A 14,967-nucleotide genomic window follows, 5' to 3' on the forward strand; every position below is an offset into this window, starting at 1 on the left:
GAAGTCCCAGTGAGGTCCCTTGCCCTGCCACTCCTGGAACGTGTCCAGCTCTCGTGGTCCTCAAGATCAGGAGGGGCAGCTTCCCAAATGTATTTTCCCAGTCCCTGGGAGGAAGAAGGAGCACCTGGGAACATCCCGAGGCACTCAGCTGCTGGGATGACACCTTCCTGGAGTACCTGCTACCGTCACGCAGCAGCGAGGCAGACCCCGGGCTGAAATGAATGCCCGGGTGACTGGCCAGGGATGGGCAGGGTAGAAAGACCAGCAGAGAGGATTTTGGAGGAAATTCCTTTTCCAGGAGAGGCACAAGCTGCTTCACACCCTGCCAGATCTCAGTGCCTGCGAGCGCTGGCCGAGCCCTGGAGATGAGCATGCATGAGGTGTCAGGGCTTCGCTGGGGACACGGGTTACCCTAGGCAGGCTGTGGTTTCTCCTGGGTGGATCTAAGGAGCTGAACAGAGCAGGACGGGAAGGAAGGGGTGGGATTTCAGAAATATAAATTCAAAGGAAGACAGTCTCCGGAGGCAGATGTCCACCACCACCAGACAATCTGACTCCAGTGGGGGCTTTCTCTGCGCGGTACCCAGGGGCAGAGACCACCCGCAGCCCCGCGCCAGCTCTCTGGGTTCAGGTCTGGAGGATTCAGACACCCACCTTCCACTTTCCACCTTCCACCTTCCACCAGCCCTGCAGCACTACGGGCTGAGAGGTCCCAAAGCTGAGTCTTGCTCCAGCCTTGGCCGTCTGAGCTGGTGGGCGAGCGGGGCTCCAGGGGTGTGGAGGGCTACAATTGCAGTAGGGCAAGCAGAGGGAAGGTGAGTTGGATGGTGGCAGTGGTCGCAGCCCTCCAAACTCCAACCACAATTTCTGTGGCCAAATCCCATGGCCTTTCTCCACCCAGCCCCTCATGCCCTTGGGATTTGCAGCCTCACTGCACCCTTTGCCTCACCTCTGCCTGGCCATGGTCCTGCCCCGTGGGAGGCACTCAGGAGGGAAAATCCTGGTGGGCTCCAAAAATGCCCTCACTTAGGTGAGCTCAGCCCAGCATCACTCCTGGCTGTTCACCATCCACAGACCCCAGGAGGACAACAGAAGGGACCACACGCCTGAGCACCCCCGTTTCTCCCCAGTCAGTTACACCAAGCTCCGGGGTGAGTTTCTGTTTATTTGGCAAAAAGGAGGGACTGTGCGCTGGAGGATCAGCAGACGTGTCAGAGCCTTAACCACCGAGCTCGGAAGAGGGATGCCAGAGCAGCAGCCTGGAGCTTCAGAGCGTGGGTCTTGCATCGCTCAGCAGGAGCATCCACCAGCCAGCCTGCACCTCCTAGAAAACAGCCAGGAGAGGTGGGCTAAGTAATTGAGGCGAGGAGGCCAACAGAGAGGGCCAGGCAGGAGTCTCCATCAGGATCAGTGCGTTCTCTTCCAGTTCTCCCCAGCTCTGTAGGGTAAGCCACCTCCAGCAATGGATTTCTAGCTAACCCTTAAACTGAATGTGTACCGGTGTGGTGGGAAATCACATGCCAGGGTGGGCCAACAACAACCACGTTTTGCGTGGTGAGACATCAACCCAACTTCTGGATAGTTTTGCTGGTCCAAACCCCAAAGTCCCTTTGGCAAGAGCCGGTGACCCGGCCCTCACTGCTGGATGAGCTCTGCAGCTGCTTCTCCACTGAACCGGTGGTTTCGGTTCAAGTGCTCCTTGCTCACCGCCGGGCAGCTGCACCCTGGGGGTCTGCGCCGGAGAGCAGCTCCAAAGGGAGCACTCCTACCTGGGTGCGAGCTCCAGCACAGGTTCAAACAACTCGGCCCCCAGAGTAATTTGAGGAGTTCATGGTGGCCCTTGCTGGGGCACCAAGGAGGGCAACTTCCAGCTGAGGACATTGCAAACACCGTGTTACACTGCAACAGCTCACCTATGCTTCATCGAGGCTGCATTCCTCTGTGAAAATAAAGAGAAAGGCTGAGTCCGGGGCTGTGGTCTGGCTAGTCCCATTTAGCACCCAAAATAAATAACCCAGGAATGAACTTGAGCAAGGCAAAAGCCATGATATGCCAAGCCAGAGTGCTTTCTCCTGCCAGCTCAGACCACAAAGTGGTGGCAGTGATGGGCTGAGCTGGTCCCTGCCAGAACGTCCTGGCTCCCCGTACCAACCAAGCCAGCCCGACATGGTGCTGGGCAGTGCTCACCCTGGCTGGGCAGCATCCTGATCATCTTGTCAGTGAAGCTCTTCTCCCTCGCAATCTTCTTGAACAGCGCTGTGATTTTGGGGCTCACCTCCCGGGTTCTGCCTAAAGGCAAAGACACAAGTTAGCTCCAGGCTGTGGCCTGTCCCTGCATCTCCTGGGCAGCTGGCGAGCGTGCCCAGGCCAAGGCAGGATGGATAACGGTCCCTGGGAGAAGGCTGGAGGCAGTGGCAGAGATCCTGGAGAGCAGTGGTGGCCAGGCACAAGAGACACCCCTGCCGGGGGACAAGACGAAGCGGAGGTCCTGGCACCAGCAGTGTCTCCTCTCTTGGTTCCCATCCCCACCGTTCCTGCCCCCCTTGCAGCAGGACCCCCGCTCCTCGCCCCGTTTCACCAAGCGACTCACCCAAGGCCATGGACTCCCAGCACAGTGCAGAAGCCTGAGCCCCAGCCTCCCCTGCCAGCCCCAAATCGCTGCCCCTTCCCCTGCTGCGCAGGGGACACGCAGCAGCCCCCGCCCCACTTCTGCACCCCGCCCAGGGCAGGAGGGCGGCGGTGAGGAGGGGGTCTCTCCCACGGGCCCCTTACCCCTGGCCTCTCGCACTACGAAGCACCCTGACACCTCCCAGCTGTTCACCCCGCTCAGACCGCGACTGGCTACGCACTGTAAAGCCTCAGCATCCGCAAGGTCTTCCCGTCCTTCACTCGGGAGGCAAAAATAACCGCGTACGTTTTGCCGTCGGTGTCCACCACCTGCACCGTTTTATTGCCTCTCTCTGCAAAAGGGCATGGAGGAAAGCAAAAAATTGATTACCCCCTCCTGAGAACCCCCACACTGCAAAAGGGCTGTAAGAGTGTGAATCAGGATGCCAGGGGCCAGGGCCACCCAGCCTGTCTTTCTTCTGTTTTTCCCTCTGCTAAGGCTCCTCTGAAAGCCTGGGGGAGCCCACAGATCACAGCAGAGCGAGGGATGGCAACGTGAACACAGGAGGGTCTGGGGATGGTCGCTGCAGACAGCGGAGTAGCCCGGCCAGTGTCAGACTAACACGTGGGCTGGGAACATCCACCCACAGCCCCTTTGCAGAACGAACCTGCTTTTCCCCAGGGTTTAAGCTTGGTCTGAACCTGCCTTATCCCAGAGCAGCTTCCCAGAGGGAGGGAGCGGGGTGGTCCGTCACGCTGGTGGGACACCAGCCGTGGCACGGACCCACCCTGGGGTGCAGCTGGCAACCGGCCGCAGAGGGATATCCCACCCAGGACCTCTGGAAAGGCAGGCACCCCTGAGGGCCAGGTACCCCGGGACAACCAGCTGCTTCAGATGGATGATGGGAAGTGCCTCCACCCCGTCCCGGGGGCCGGGCTCCCCCCACTCACCGGAGCTGTAGTATTCGCCCGGGATGCCTGTTTGCTTGTAGATCGAATCTGATTTCTTACATCCCTCTGGGCTGCAAAACAGTGAAGGATGCTCCGGCTGGGGTGAAGTGACCCCCTTCCCTCGCCCGGGGACGCTGGCTCCAGGGTCACTACCCCAAACGTGGGACTTGCTGTTCAGGGATGGGATGGCATGGCCAGGGCAGGGCAGAGACAGATGCCACCCTTGGAGCAATGGGTGCCTGGGTTAGCAGGGCACAGAGCTGGCACCCAAGGATCGTCCTGTGGGGTCACACAGTTGTTCCCTTGCTTATGCTCTGAGCTTCTGGGATGAGGCTGGTCCTGCTGGGAAAGCTTTGATCGTAGGGTCCCTTATCACCCTGCTGCACCCCTGCTGGGAGCAGCCTCTCTGGTGGGACCGCTCCTGGCTGGTGCTGCCCTGAGCCTGCCTGGCCTACCCTGAAGAAGGGGTCCCCACGATGCAGAGCTTCTGGGCCTCTGTTTTAAACCACGGGGCTGGTGGTCCTGCCCAGGTCTTTGGTGGGTGCTGGGTGAAGGCACCCAGGTGGAGACCCACCAGTGACAGTCCAGGGAGGGGGTCAGTCAGTGAAGCCCGTGGAGAAAAGCGCTTGGCACTTACGTGGGAATGGCAAAGGAGACCTTCAGGTCGCCTTCCCCCAGGACCGCGATGGTGGCCATCGCCATCTTCAGCTCATCCTTCCTTTGGAGGTAGCCCTCGGAGTCGGAGGCCAGAGCAGTGATGTACCATTTCCCTGCAATCTGCAGCGAGGGCAGGCTGTGAGTCCAGAGGAGCAGGCAGGGGCTGTCCCCTCCTCGGGGACTGAGCCAGGACACCTCAGGCAATGGGACGCCCGCATCCCCTCCAGGCACTGAAATCCCTGCTGGGGCACCTGCACTGGCGCTGGGTGACTGCCCTCACCTGGGTGTGACAGCAGAGCCGGCAGTGACTGTGGTGTCCCCAGCTGTCCCCAGTACCAAAACACCTCTCCAGTCCCCACCCTGGTGACCGGAGGCCACACTCCCACCTTCCATTCCCTGGGATGCTGCGGATCACCTTGCTCTTGTCCAGCCCCGCAGCCCCGAGGTCCTCAGCCTCCGCATGCAGCAGACAGAGCAGGGCCAGCCCCAGGCTCAGCCCCACGGTCCTCATCTTGCCGCAGCCTCTTCCGACTTCGCCAGCAGGGTGGAGAGCGGTGCCAGGGCTGCCGGCTTTATAGCGCTGTGCTCTCCCCTCCTCCGCCCGCCCCGGCGCTGCTGCGTGCCGAGCTGCATGGATAACGCTGCCGGTGTTGGCTTGGGCGAGGTGGTGGTTTCGAAGGGCTGAAGTCACCCCACGGTAAACAGCCGCCCGTCTTGCGGCAGACGGGAAGTGCCTGCAAGCCTCGGGAAGAGGCTGAGAAGCGGGGTTGCAGGAGCTGTTGTACCAGTGCTGAAATTTGGGGTTTTCCCGGTTTCTTTAGTTGCTTGTGAAAGAACAAAGACAGCTTTTGTTTCACAGCTGGCTGACGGAGGGCTGCCGGGAGGAGCGGGGAGGTCCTTCCCGGCATGGGCCGTGACGGCACTGTCACCCAGTGACCCGTCACGCAGGGGCTCGGTGACCTGTCCCTCTGGCCAGGCTGGCATCTGCCCTGAGGCTGCCACGGGAATGGTGCCCAAACCCAAGCGCCCGCACGCTGCCGGCAGGACCCCATCATGCCCGTGCAGGCTCACCCACCCGCTCTGGGGCACTCGGGGTTCACAAAGCGGGACGCACCCGGAGGGCAGGCAGAGGATGGAGTTCATGTCACTGTGGGAGTGTGTCCCCTCCTTCCCAGGGTGTGTTGTCCCTCGTCCCCTGTGCCCTCGCTTCGGCGGGCTCCTGGTGTCACAGTCCCGAAAGGGTCCATGCTCTTTCCTTGCAGCCCCGCGCCTGGCTGGGCACCAAGGGTGCCTCGCTCCAGGGCAGGGGGGCAGTAGGGGGGACCAGGGGTTGCCTCCGCTCTGCAGGAGGTGGAGGGGGATGGAGGAAGGGCGCTGACTGCCCTTGGGGCTCATTGCAGCATGGTTCTATCCTACCTTGGTCAGTGGGCAGATGAGGGCACCAAGGGGGCCAGGAGACAGGCATGGGGGTCCCAGTCCTGCCATGCATATACCCTGGGCAGCCACGGCGCAGCCCCGCTCCGGCCTGGGTGGCCCTGGGGGTGGGGGCTGAGCAGGGAACAGGGTGTCCTGGGGACGAGCTGCACGCTGGGAGCCCGTGCAGGCAGGGCTGGGCAGCCTGACTGCTTAACCCTGGCTGCCCAGACCTGCTGCCCACCCAGCCGAGCTGCGCGATTCTCCCCTGCCCGCACCCCTGGCAACTGCCCCTTCCCCATCCTCTGTTCTCCATCATCCCCACGCTGGGCGCAGCAAAAAAGGCAGCAGAGGAGCCCCCCAAGGACCGTGGGGTGCTGAGGGGAAGGGTCAGATCCAGGACCACTGGGCTCAGGATGCCTGGGGACCCTGGCAGCACCCCTGCTCCTGCCAACAAAAGCACTGAGCTCTGAGGCAGTTTCTGCACCTATTTATTTCGGAGAGCGAGTGTGATCCTGGCGCGGGACAGCGGGTCTGTCAGAGCCCGGCCGGGGAGGACGGGAAGGGGCACCACAGGGGAGAGAGCAGAGCCTGGTTTCCACCAGATCTGGAGGACACACAGCCCTGGCGTTTGCCCCTTCGGCTGCAGGGAGGCAGGGCAGACGGACGAGCCATTAGAGCAGGAGAAAGACGGTGTCACACAGAACCCCGAGGCAGGCGGGGGGCTCCCCGGGAGACTGTGAGTCCCTGCTCAGCCCAGGCCATGCCAGGAGGGAGACCTGGCTTCCCCTGGCCACACTCACCTGATGGCCTAGGAGCACTTATCTGTTGAAAAGCAAAGAGAGGGGTAAGCGTGCCACGGGCAGTGCCCTGAGCCCCCCCACCCAGCATCCCCATGCAAAGGGTCCGTGCGTGCCACCCCGCACCTTCCTGGCACTCACCCGTCTTGGGCAGGACAGCCAGCATGTCCTTGGTCAGGCCCATGGTGGGGATGAGCTCTATGAACTTCTCCAAGAGCTGGGGGTTCACGTCCTGCTCCCTCGCTGCAGCCAGACACCCAAAGCGGGGGCTGGTGGGTGCGGGGGGACCCAGCAGCGAGCCCCACGCCGGGTGTCTGGCTCCCACGGGGCAGCGATGGGACCCCAGGGAAGGGCAAAGGCAAAACCATGGAGGTGCAGGGTGGACACCGGGCACCCCACGGCTGCCCTTGGCTGGCAGCAAAGGGGCACAAGCACCTAGGGATGGGCGACCCACCCACCTGGGGTGTACAGGGCAGCTGGTGGGGCTGGGGGTCTGCAGCCAGACTGGCACATTGCAGGGGGGCTTCAGTCCAGACCCCAATAAACGAGGAATTTTTTTGGTGCAAGGTTTCATTCACCCCAAAATGAATTCCCTGGGTGTGCCTGGGTGCCAGCACGTTGGGTGCCAATGTGTGGCCCGTGGCAGTGGTGAGGAGCCCAGCCACTGCTCCCCACTGGTGTCTGTCTCCTGCCCCGGGGGGCTGTGGGTGCCCACCCCCACTCCCAATACGCACTGAGGAGCTGCATCCCGATGCTGAACTCATGCTCGCTCCGCAGGATCTCGTATGTGACGGCGTAGCTGCTGTAGTCCGTCTCCACCACACGCGTGTCCCTCTGCCCTTGTGCTGCTAAAGGACCCCAGACAGTGCCCAGTCGGGCAACGCGGCACAGCCTGGGCACCTCCGCGGCCCCCGCCAGGGCTCACGGCTCAGGGCCCAAGCCCCAGATTTGACTTCCCTAAGCGGGGGGATGAGAAGGGAACCCCTGTGCAATCTGACGGAGCCGGGCGCCCACCCGCAGCACGACCTCTCACCGAGCGATGGAGGCAGAGGGGCCAAACCCGCCTCCCACTGCTCCCTGGGCACGGGAGGCTGGTGATGCCCCCGCACAGAGTGTCTGCGGCTCCAATCCCCCCTGCCCACACGTACCCACGTAGTGCCCTGCCTGCCCGTTTTGGTGGTAGAGCAGCTCAACCTTTTGGCATCTGTCTGGCCTGGAAAGGGAAAATGGAAACGGCAAACGTGGCTGGATGCCACGTGGGAGGACAGCGGGGTGGCGGGGCAGGGCAGCTGCCCCGGGGGACGTGCCAGGGCCGGGTGCCGCGGGGCAGAGGGTCTGTGGGAGGATGCTCCTCACCCAGCCGCCTCGCTGGGGAGGGGAGTCCCCTGGCCCAAGAGGGGCATGGTGAGCAGGGTGGGCACTCACAGGGGCCAGATAACGTTCATGTCCAGGTCACCCTCCGGTGTGAAGCTGATGGTGGTGATGGATGACATCATCACGTCCTTCATCTTCAGGAAATCGGAGCAGTTGGAAAAGGCAGCTACAACATGCCACGTCCCTGCAAACTGCAGCAGGACATCACCAGTGGGGTTTGGGAAAGCCGTGAGGACCTGCCATCTGCCAGGGGGACCTGCCAGCCTATTGTAGGAACCTGCCAGCCTGCGGTGGGGGACCTGCCACCTTCTGTGGGGATCAGCCAGCCTAACACGGAGACATGCCACCTGCCTGCGTGCAGAACACCCTGCCCTGCCCCATGCCAGGAGGGTGGGCACAGCATCTGGCCCATGTTCCCCGGGGAAGTGCCGCACGCTCTGGGGCACCGTGGCCCAGGGTGTTTGTGCCCCTACAGCGGGGCCACCGCTGGGTCTGCCCACAGCGGGCAGGAGCTGGCCAGGACTAACCCAATTTTGCACAGGCATGTGCACCCTCCTGGCAGTTGGCCTGGTGCTGGGACTGGGGGGTGCCTGGGGGTGCCCGGCCATGCCCAGGGATGCAGCACAGGCACCCTGCCCCCGCCAGCCCCTCCAGCCCAGGCAGGACCGGCCGGGCTGGCACCCTGTGCCGTTACCTTCTCCGAATTGAAGCCCGGCTGCACGGGGACCTCGGCCCCTGCCTGCAGCAGGCAGAGCAGGGCCATCGCCAGGCTGGGCAGCACCGCCGTCATCCTTGCTCCCGGGGGCTGGATGCGGACAGGAGAGGCTGCACAGACCTGCCTCTTCCCACACCCGCCTTTATAGCCCCCACCACTGGCAGCACCCCCTGCCCGCCCCCACTTTATGCAACAGGTTACACAAGAGCAGGGATAACTTGTACCCGTGTTAGGTGACAGCGTTGGCCCCTTCCCTCTCTAATTGCCCAGTCCCGGATGAATGCAGCCTTGTGTGAGACCCAGCCCGGAGCACGTCGGGGACCAGGCGATGCCCCGTGCCTGGTGCTGTGTCTGGGGAGGGGGATGAGGGTGCCCCCAGTGCCCCACTCTTGGCTGTTGCCCACTGGCCCCAGGGTCTGGCAGTGCCGGGACGGATCCTGCCTTGAGGAGGAGGATGGTTAGGCTGGTGTTTTAGCCTGGGGTTGAACCGCAGCCTGGTGTCCCCCAGAAGGGGTTGTGGCTTCCCAGGCTGCTGGCAGTGGGCACAGACCCCACTCCCGGTGAGGGTCCGGGCTCATGGCATGGAGAGCAGGCGGGCAGCTGGGGCTGAGCTACATCCAACACTCACAGCCGTTGCTCTGGCTCATGTCCGTCCTGCCCCCACATTTTTGGAGAGACCCCCCCCACAATTGCCCCACGCTGCTGGCCCCCCCATCCCCATGCTGCCAGCCTGCTCTCCAGCAGGGAAACTGAGGCAGGGAGGCTGGGGTAGCCCAGGGTACCCGAGGGGGCAGACGAGAGCAGATCCCCCCTGCGGGTTCCAGCTCTAGGGGCTCCTTCTCCCTGGACGGGGCAGGTTTGGTGGCCAGGCAGCGCTGTGGCACAGGGTTGCGAGTGCACACGGGTCCCCAGCTGGTGGCCCTCCAGCCCGGAGCTGGGATCAGCCCTGACCCCCGGGGCCAGCCCCAGCCCAGCCCCCCGCCACCGCTGTGCTTCCCCCTCCCCATCGCCCCATTGGGGCTCCCCCCGCGACGACCCAGCAGACAAGGGCAGGGGGCTGGTTTTATACAGGCTTTAATGGGGATGGGGGTACAGGTGTGGGGTGTGAAGCCAGGGAGCGAAGGCTGCTACGGTGCTGGGGGTGCGCTGGGGACGGGACGGGGCAGCCACCGGCTTGCGGTGCTCTCGGGGCTCTGGCCAGCAGCAGCTGCTGGGTCTGCCTGGAAGAGATGGAGGGGGCGAGTGCAGCTGAGCTGGGGGGGGACACGGGGGGACATCGGCCCTGCCAGCCCTGCACTGAGTGGGTGGGCACCCGCCACCCAGGGCCCACGGCAACAAAAGAGCCACCCCACGGGGACGGGTCGGGGATCCCCCCCAGGGGTAAGGGGGACCCCAGCTAGAGGAGCAGCCGGGGGGGGGGGGCAGGAAGGGGATGGGGGCTCTGCGGGGTGCAGCGGCTCTGAGCACTCCCCATACCCCCCCAGGGCTGGTCTGAGCCCCAGTGAAGGCAGGACTCACCTAGGCAGCATCTGCCATGCATTTGTCTGCAGGAGGAAGAAAAGCGGAGATCAGCTCCTCCAGGGGCTGGGGGGACCGCTGCCCCCCCCGAGGGACCCCGCATGGGGCTCTGCCCAGCGGCAGCCCATGGTGTGCCCCATGCCGGCCCCGCAGGGAGGCAGGGAGAAGGCAGGAGGGTGTCCTCCCCCTCAGCCCCCCCGGCGTACCTCACCCCCTGCTCCCCAAGACCCCCTGCCCCTCCAGCCTCTCCCACCGGCTGCTCTCACCCGTCTGGGGCAGGATGAGGATCTCTTCGTCTGTCAGGCCCTGCTCCCTGGAGAACTGGGTGAACCTCTCCAGGCGCTCAGGACTGAGCTCCTTCGTCCGGCCTGCAGCCGAGAGCAGGGTGAGGGGCAGGCCCCCCGCACCCCCCAGCGAGGGGTCACGCTGCCCCGGGGCACGGGCAGCCCAGCAAGGGCCAGTGTCCCCACGAAGGAGGGCCCAACCCAACCGTCCCATGGGTCACCCCAGATTGGGGGATGATGCTGCCCTTCTCCCGTGGGAGAGATCCCCCACCATCCCAGGGGGTGCTGGGGGGTGGGCGGCGCGGGGGTCCTGGGGCAGACATACTGTAGAGCAGCACCATGGTGGAGGAGCCGGTGCTCTTGGAGATCTGGGTGGCCACCAAGGCGTACTCCTCATAGTTGGTTTCCACCACCCGGATGTCATGCTTGCTGCCCCAGCCTGCGGAGGACGGGGAAGGCACGGCTCAGCCTTGGGCACCGAGCCAGCCCCGAGGCGCTCCGGCGAGGGCAGGAGCAGGGCCAGGCGACAGCGGGGCCAGGCGGGGAGCTGGGGGCACGTTAGGGGCTGCCCCGCGGGAGGACGGGCTGGGAGCTGGGCACTCACGTGGGCTGGTGTAGCTGAACCGCCCTGGCTGCTCCGTCTTGGTGTAAAGGCTGTTCCTCTTCTCGCACTGGTCACCCCTGGGGAGCACAGCACGAGGATGGCAGAGGGGCCGGGGGGGATGCTCCAGCCCACACAGAGCCCCAGGCATGGCACCAGCGCCCACCATGGCACCCAGCCCGGGATGGGGTAGCACCCCCTGCTCACCCACCCCCTCCCCATGCCCGTACTTGGGGTAGGTGGAGGTCACTTCCAGGTTCCCATCTGCAGTGGCAGAGATGACTGTGGTGCACATCTTCATCAGGTGCTTCTTCTCCTTGAACCAGTTGGAGTTGGAGGCCAGGCCGATGCTGTACCACCTCCCCGTGAGCTGCACACAACCTCCGCTCAGTTGCCGGCCGGGCACAGACCCTGTCTCACCCCTCGGCCGCCCGCCAGACCCAGCCCAGGCCACCTCTCCCTCCCCTGCCAGCCTGCGCCCCGCGGCAGGACAGCGTCCTGGGGTCCTCGTCCCCCAGGGAGCTGCTACAGCTCTCGGCATCCACAAAACCCAGCGGCCAGGAAAGCCCTGGTTTACGATGTGCCCTTCACTGCCCGGTACTCGGGGTGTTTCCTTCCTCTTCGCCCCAAGCCCGAGGGGGTGACAGGACCACCTGGCTCTCAGATGCCATTTGCATCCGTCCAGGGGCGTATCAGGACCCCGGGGCCAGCATGGCTCGTCCCAGCCTGGTCCCCGGGGCCACCGTCTCAGTGCGCCCAGAGGGAAGCTGTCAGCCTTGGGCTGTGCTGGGACCACCCTGGCAGGACATGCCATCCCCCATCCTTGCCTCCATCCCCGTCACCTCCCTGGGGTGGCTGTGTCCCCCAGGACCCTTCAGGGGGTTCCCTTGAGGAGCAGGCAGCGTGGCCCCTACCCCAGCTTGGTGGGACCTGAGGGCTGTGGGGCTGGGACCCCAACCCCCCTGCGCTGGGGCTGCCCTGCTCTGGGTCCTGCCCATCGTGGAGGGAGGAAGGGGAGTGCAAGCACCCTGAGCATGCCAGCACCCGGGGGCTGGGAGGGCAGAGGGGTGCATGGGAGCCCCCAGCACAGCAGCTCTTGTCTTTTTGGGACCCTGGATTGGGGGTGGGTAGGGTCCGTGTTGGGTAGGGGGGGGGCCATGCATCTCCGTGCTGCCTGTCAAACTGAGCTTGCTTTTTTCAGTCCCCCCTATAAAAGCCCTGTGCATCCAGACCCGCCCCACAGCACGGGTCTGCCTGGCCCCAAATCCACCCACACCACCATCTCTGCACATTTTCAGGACGAGTATCCCCCACAGCACCCCAAACCCCCATGCAGGTGATGCCGGGCGGGCTGCGTCACCTTGTCCTGCTGGAAGTCGGTTTGGACGGGAACGCTGTCCTGCGCATGCAGTGCCCCGAGCAGGGCCAGCCCCAGGATGCCGAGCAGCGTGGCGTGCATGTCTCCAGCCGAGCCGAGCCGAGCCGAGCTGAGCCGAGCCGAGCAAGAGTAGCAGGCAGAGTGCTGCAGTGCCGGAGAGTCAGGCAAGCCCCTATTTATGGGCAGGCTGTGCGGTGGCCCCAGGGGGGCCAGCCCGGCCTCCCCCCCGTGCCGTTATGCAAGCAAGAGCAGGGGCGAGCGCTGAAGCCAAAGGGCAGGCGGGGGAACCTGCAAATGTTTCCCTCCTGTTGATATGACATGTTTGCTTTGGGGTGCCAAACTGCTCTGCAGCAAAAATACAGCTTGCAGCCAGCGCGGCAGTTGTCCCTGCCCCCAGCGCTGCAGAGCCCGGGGCCGGTGCAGGCATCTGGGGCTGGGGCTGCCCACAGGCACGGGCAGGGGGCCAGGACCCGGGGCCAGGGCTTGCTGGCTGCCCCGTCCTTGCAGGATGGCCTCACTCAGACTCAGAGAGGGGCCCAAGCGAGGTGGAGGGAATGTCAAGTGCCTGCCAGGTCCCAATCCAAGCCATGGGACTCGTGGACACCTTCGGGTGCTCCTGCGGGACCCCCCGCCTTGCACTGACCCAAGTCCCTGCATCACCTGAGGAAGCATCTTGGCTGGCCCCACCACCCGTCGGGGTGCGTCCCACCAAGGTGCAGCTCCGGTGCACTCTGACAGCGAGCTGGGGGGCTGGGGTGTTTTAGGGGAGACAGACCCCAGCCTCAGGCAGCCCCGATGCCCAGCTCCCTGGGGACCAGCACGCAGCCAGACGCACCCCCAGCATTTCATCCCCTTCCATGCCACCCTGCACCCTTTGCCAAGAGGGGCTGGGAGACGTCCTCCCCCTTAATTTGGGGACACCCTGAGCACCCACAGGGTGAGGACTGGGGATGAACACTGGGTGTCAGCAGCAGCACCCATGGGTCTGGCGCGGTTCGGGCAGGGCTGGCCACGCCGGGCAGAGCATCAGCCTGGCGGCTCTCCCCGCAGCAGGGCCCTGCCAAGGCGCTTTACATAAGGAGCGTGTTTTCACAACAGCGGTTTTTTTCCTCTGGCAGCCCACCCTGCCCGCCTGCCCCAGCACATTCCCTTCCCCGCACCCAGCTGCGAGCCCGGCCTGCCCCTGCACACCACGCGCCAGGGGCCGGGCCGGCCCCAAGCTCCACGGATTTATTAAAACAAAACAAAAGCTGAGCCGGGCAGAACCGAGTATCACAAAAGCCGGGTTGGGGCCCCCCTACACACTGGGCTGGGGGATCAGCCCCTGTCTGAGCCCACCCTCGGGGTGCAGGGTGCCTCCATCGGGCATCAGAGGCTCGGAGCACCCATGGGTGTCACTGTAGTCCTGCGCTGGGGCCGGGACACAAAGCCCCCCTGCTGCCTGGGTGTCCCCGACTCTCTGTTCTGCCCAGGCAGCAGGAGGGGGTGCCCAGGAGGTGCCCACTCTCCTGGGCGTGGCAAAGCTGGGGGCCAGCCAAAGGAGCTGGGTGGCAAAGCTGGGTGCAAGCTCAGGAGCGTGGAGGCACGCGGGGGCACGCGGGGGCACTGGTGGTGGCGTGGGGCAGGCTGAGCCCGCTGCCGGGGCTGGGGGGCACAGGCAGGACAGAGGTGCCCGGGCTGTGGATCACCGCGGGGCCTGGACACAGACCCTTAGGCACAACCCGGGCGTTCGCACCCCAGGAATGGGTTCACGCCAGACAAACGTGTGCTGGGCTGAGCCGGGGTGCAGGGGGGTCCACAGGGACCAGCCCAGCTCCCCAGGGCCTCCCATTGCCCTGCCACGGCCCCCCCACAGCGCAGCCACTTCTGGGGTGCAGGTGCGTGCGGGGATCCGTAACACCCTGACTCTGCCAGGCTCAACTGGGCGGCCTGGGGGGTCTGCGAGCATGGCCGGACACGACTGCCCCGCACGTGGGCAGCGGGGACAGGGGCTGGGTTCGGGCGAGTCACGTGGCGGCCCCTTACATAAGTCCCTGATAAACAACATGTGTTACCAGTTTCCGCAAAGATTGCAAAACGCCGGCGCTGAGGGCACAGAGCTGCTCCCCACCCTGGGGGCTGCGGGGCGGCCGCCGCGCCGCACCACACCCGCCTGCTGCTGGGGGCTGCTCCCCGTCCCCCCCCCAGCCTGTGCCAGGGAGTTGGCACCCCAGCCCAAAACACCCCAGCCCAAGCGCGTGGCGGCACAGCCCCAGCCAGGCTGGACGCGCGGGGAGAGGGGTCCTGCAGTGTTAACCCCGGGGCTGCAGCCCCTCTACCCTGGTTGCACCCCCAGTCCAAGCCCCCGCAGCCCCCGCAGCCCCCGCAGCGTGCTCAGAGCATGCAGAGGACGTCCCCTCTGCAGAGGACGTCCCCCCCATGCAGAGGACCCCAGCGGGGTGCTGGCGGTGCAGGCAGGCTTCGGGAAGCCCTCGCAGGCAGGGGTCCAGCTGTTTTGGGGAACGCGGCCCGCAGGGCTGGGACAAGGGAGTGGGGTGTTTCACTGCCTCAGAGGCCCTCAGACCAGGAGGACCACCAGGTTTCCTCCTCTGGGGTCCCTGAGGGATCTCCTGGCTTGTCCAAGGGGAAGGGCTGATCCTGCGCTGGTTCCCAGCGCCCCCCAAGCCCAC

The 14,967-nt window shown here is 64.9% G+C and overlaps 3 protein-coding genes across 4 annotated transcripts; all 3 read right to left on the bottom strand.

Moving 5' to 3' along the window:
- Positions 1–1,119: 1,119 nt before the first annotated feature.
- Positions 1,120–4,761, bottom strand: LCNL1 (lipocalin like 1). The gene is made up of 7 exons (XM_075170168.1): positions 4,631–4,761; positions 4,196–4,335; positions 3,559–3,629; positions 2,850–2,960; positions 2,188–2,289; positions 1,914–1,939; positions 1,120–1,324 (listed from the first exon to the last, which is right to left on the bottom strand). The coding sequence occupies exons 1-6, from the start codon at positions 4,724–4,726 to the stop codon at positions 1,914–1,916; spliced, it is 546 nt and encodes a 181-aa protein (XP_075026269.1). The 5' UTR covers positions 4,727–4,761; the 3' UTR covers positions 1,120–1,324.
- Positions 4,762–6,374: 1,613 nt separating this feature from the next.
- Positions 6,375–8,592, bottom strand: LOC142091557 (lipocalin-15-like). Its single transcript, XM_075170994.1, has 6 exons — positions 8,497–8,592; positions 7,854–7,993; positions 7,577–7,641; positions 7,163–7,276; positions 6,570–6,671; positions 6,375–6,453 (listed from the first exon to the last, which is right to left on the bottom strand). The coding sequence occupies exons 1-6, from the start codon at positions 8,590–8,592 to the stop codon at positions 6,440–6,442; spliced, it is 531 nt and encodes a 176-aa protein (XP_075027095.1). The 3' UTR covers positions 6,375–6,439.
- Positions 8,593–9,575: 983 nt separating this feature from the next.
- On the bottom strand, positions 9,576–12,491 carry LOC142091530 (lipocalin-like). Of its 2 annotated transcripts, none has more exons than XM_075170961.1 (7): positions 12,281–12,491; positions 11,151–11,290; positions 10,924–11,000; positions 10,645–10,758; positions 10,302–10,403; positions 10,036–10,061; positions 9,576–9,737 (listed from the first exon to the last, which is right to left on the bottom strand). In XM_075170961.1, exons 1-6 carry the CDS (start codon positions 12,377–12,379, stop codon positions 10,036–10,038), a joined length of 558 nt encoding a protein of 185 aa, XP_075027062.1. In that variant the 5' UTR covers positions 12,380–12,491; the 3' UTR covers positions 9,576–9,737. The 2 variants fall into 2 exon arrangements, with proteins under 2 accessions (XP_075027062.1, XP_075027060.1); XM_075170959.1 differs by having other exon boundaries at positions 9,576–9,733; positions 12,281–12,458.
- Positions 12,492–14,967: the final 2,476 nt, after the last annotated feature.

Source organism: Calonectris borealis, chromosome 21, assembly GCF_964195595.1.
Source record: "Calonectris borealis chromosome 21, bCalBor7.hap1.2, whole genome shotgun sequence".
NCBI classification, from domain to species: Eukaryota; Metazoa; Chordata; class Aves; order Procellariiformes; family Procellariidae; genus Calonectris; species Calonectris borealis.

Bases quoted from the DNA above. Each gene is read 5' to 3' on its own strand.
- LCNL1 (XM_075170168.1), bottom strand. From the start codon at position 4,726: ATGAGGACCGTGGGGCTGAGCCTGGGGCTGGCCCTGCTCTGTCTGCTG. The intron at 3,630-4,195 runs GTAAGTGCCAAG...ACTGTTTTGCAG, and splicing joins GTCTCCTTTGCCATTCCCAC to CCCAGAGGGATGTAAGAAAT. The intron at 1,940-2,187 runs GTGAGCACTGCC...TTATTTTCACAG, and splicing joins CAGGATGCTGCCCAGCCAGG to AGGAATGCAGCCTCGATGAA.
- LOC142091557 (XM_075170994.1), bottom strand. From the start codon at position 8,592: ATGACGGCGGTGCTGCCCAGCCTGGCGATGGCCCTGCTCTGCCTGCTG. The intron at 7,994-8,496 runs GTAACGGCACAG...GTCCTGCTGCAG, and splicing joins CGGGCTTCAATTCGGAGAAG to TTTGCAGGGACGTGGCATGT. The intron at 7,277-7,576 runs GTACGTGTGGGC...GGGGTCCTTTAG, and splicing joins GCAGGCAGGGCACTACGTGG to CAGCACAAGGGCAGAGGGAC.
- LOC142091530 (XM_075170961.1), bottom strand. From the start codon at position 12,379: ATGCACGCCACGCTGCTCGGCATCCTGGGGCTGGCCCTGCTCGGGGCA. The intron at 11,291-12,280 runs GTGACGCAGCCC...GGTTGTGTGCAG, and splicing joins CCGACTTCCAGCAGGACAAG to CTCACGGGGAGGTGGTACAG. The intron at 11,001-11,150 runs GTACGGGCATGG...TGTGCTCCCCAG, and splicing joins GTGACCTCCACCTACCCCAA to GGGTGACCAGTGCGAGAAGA.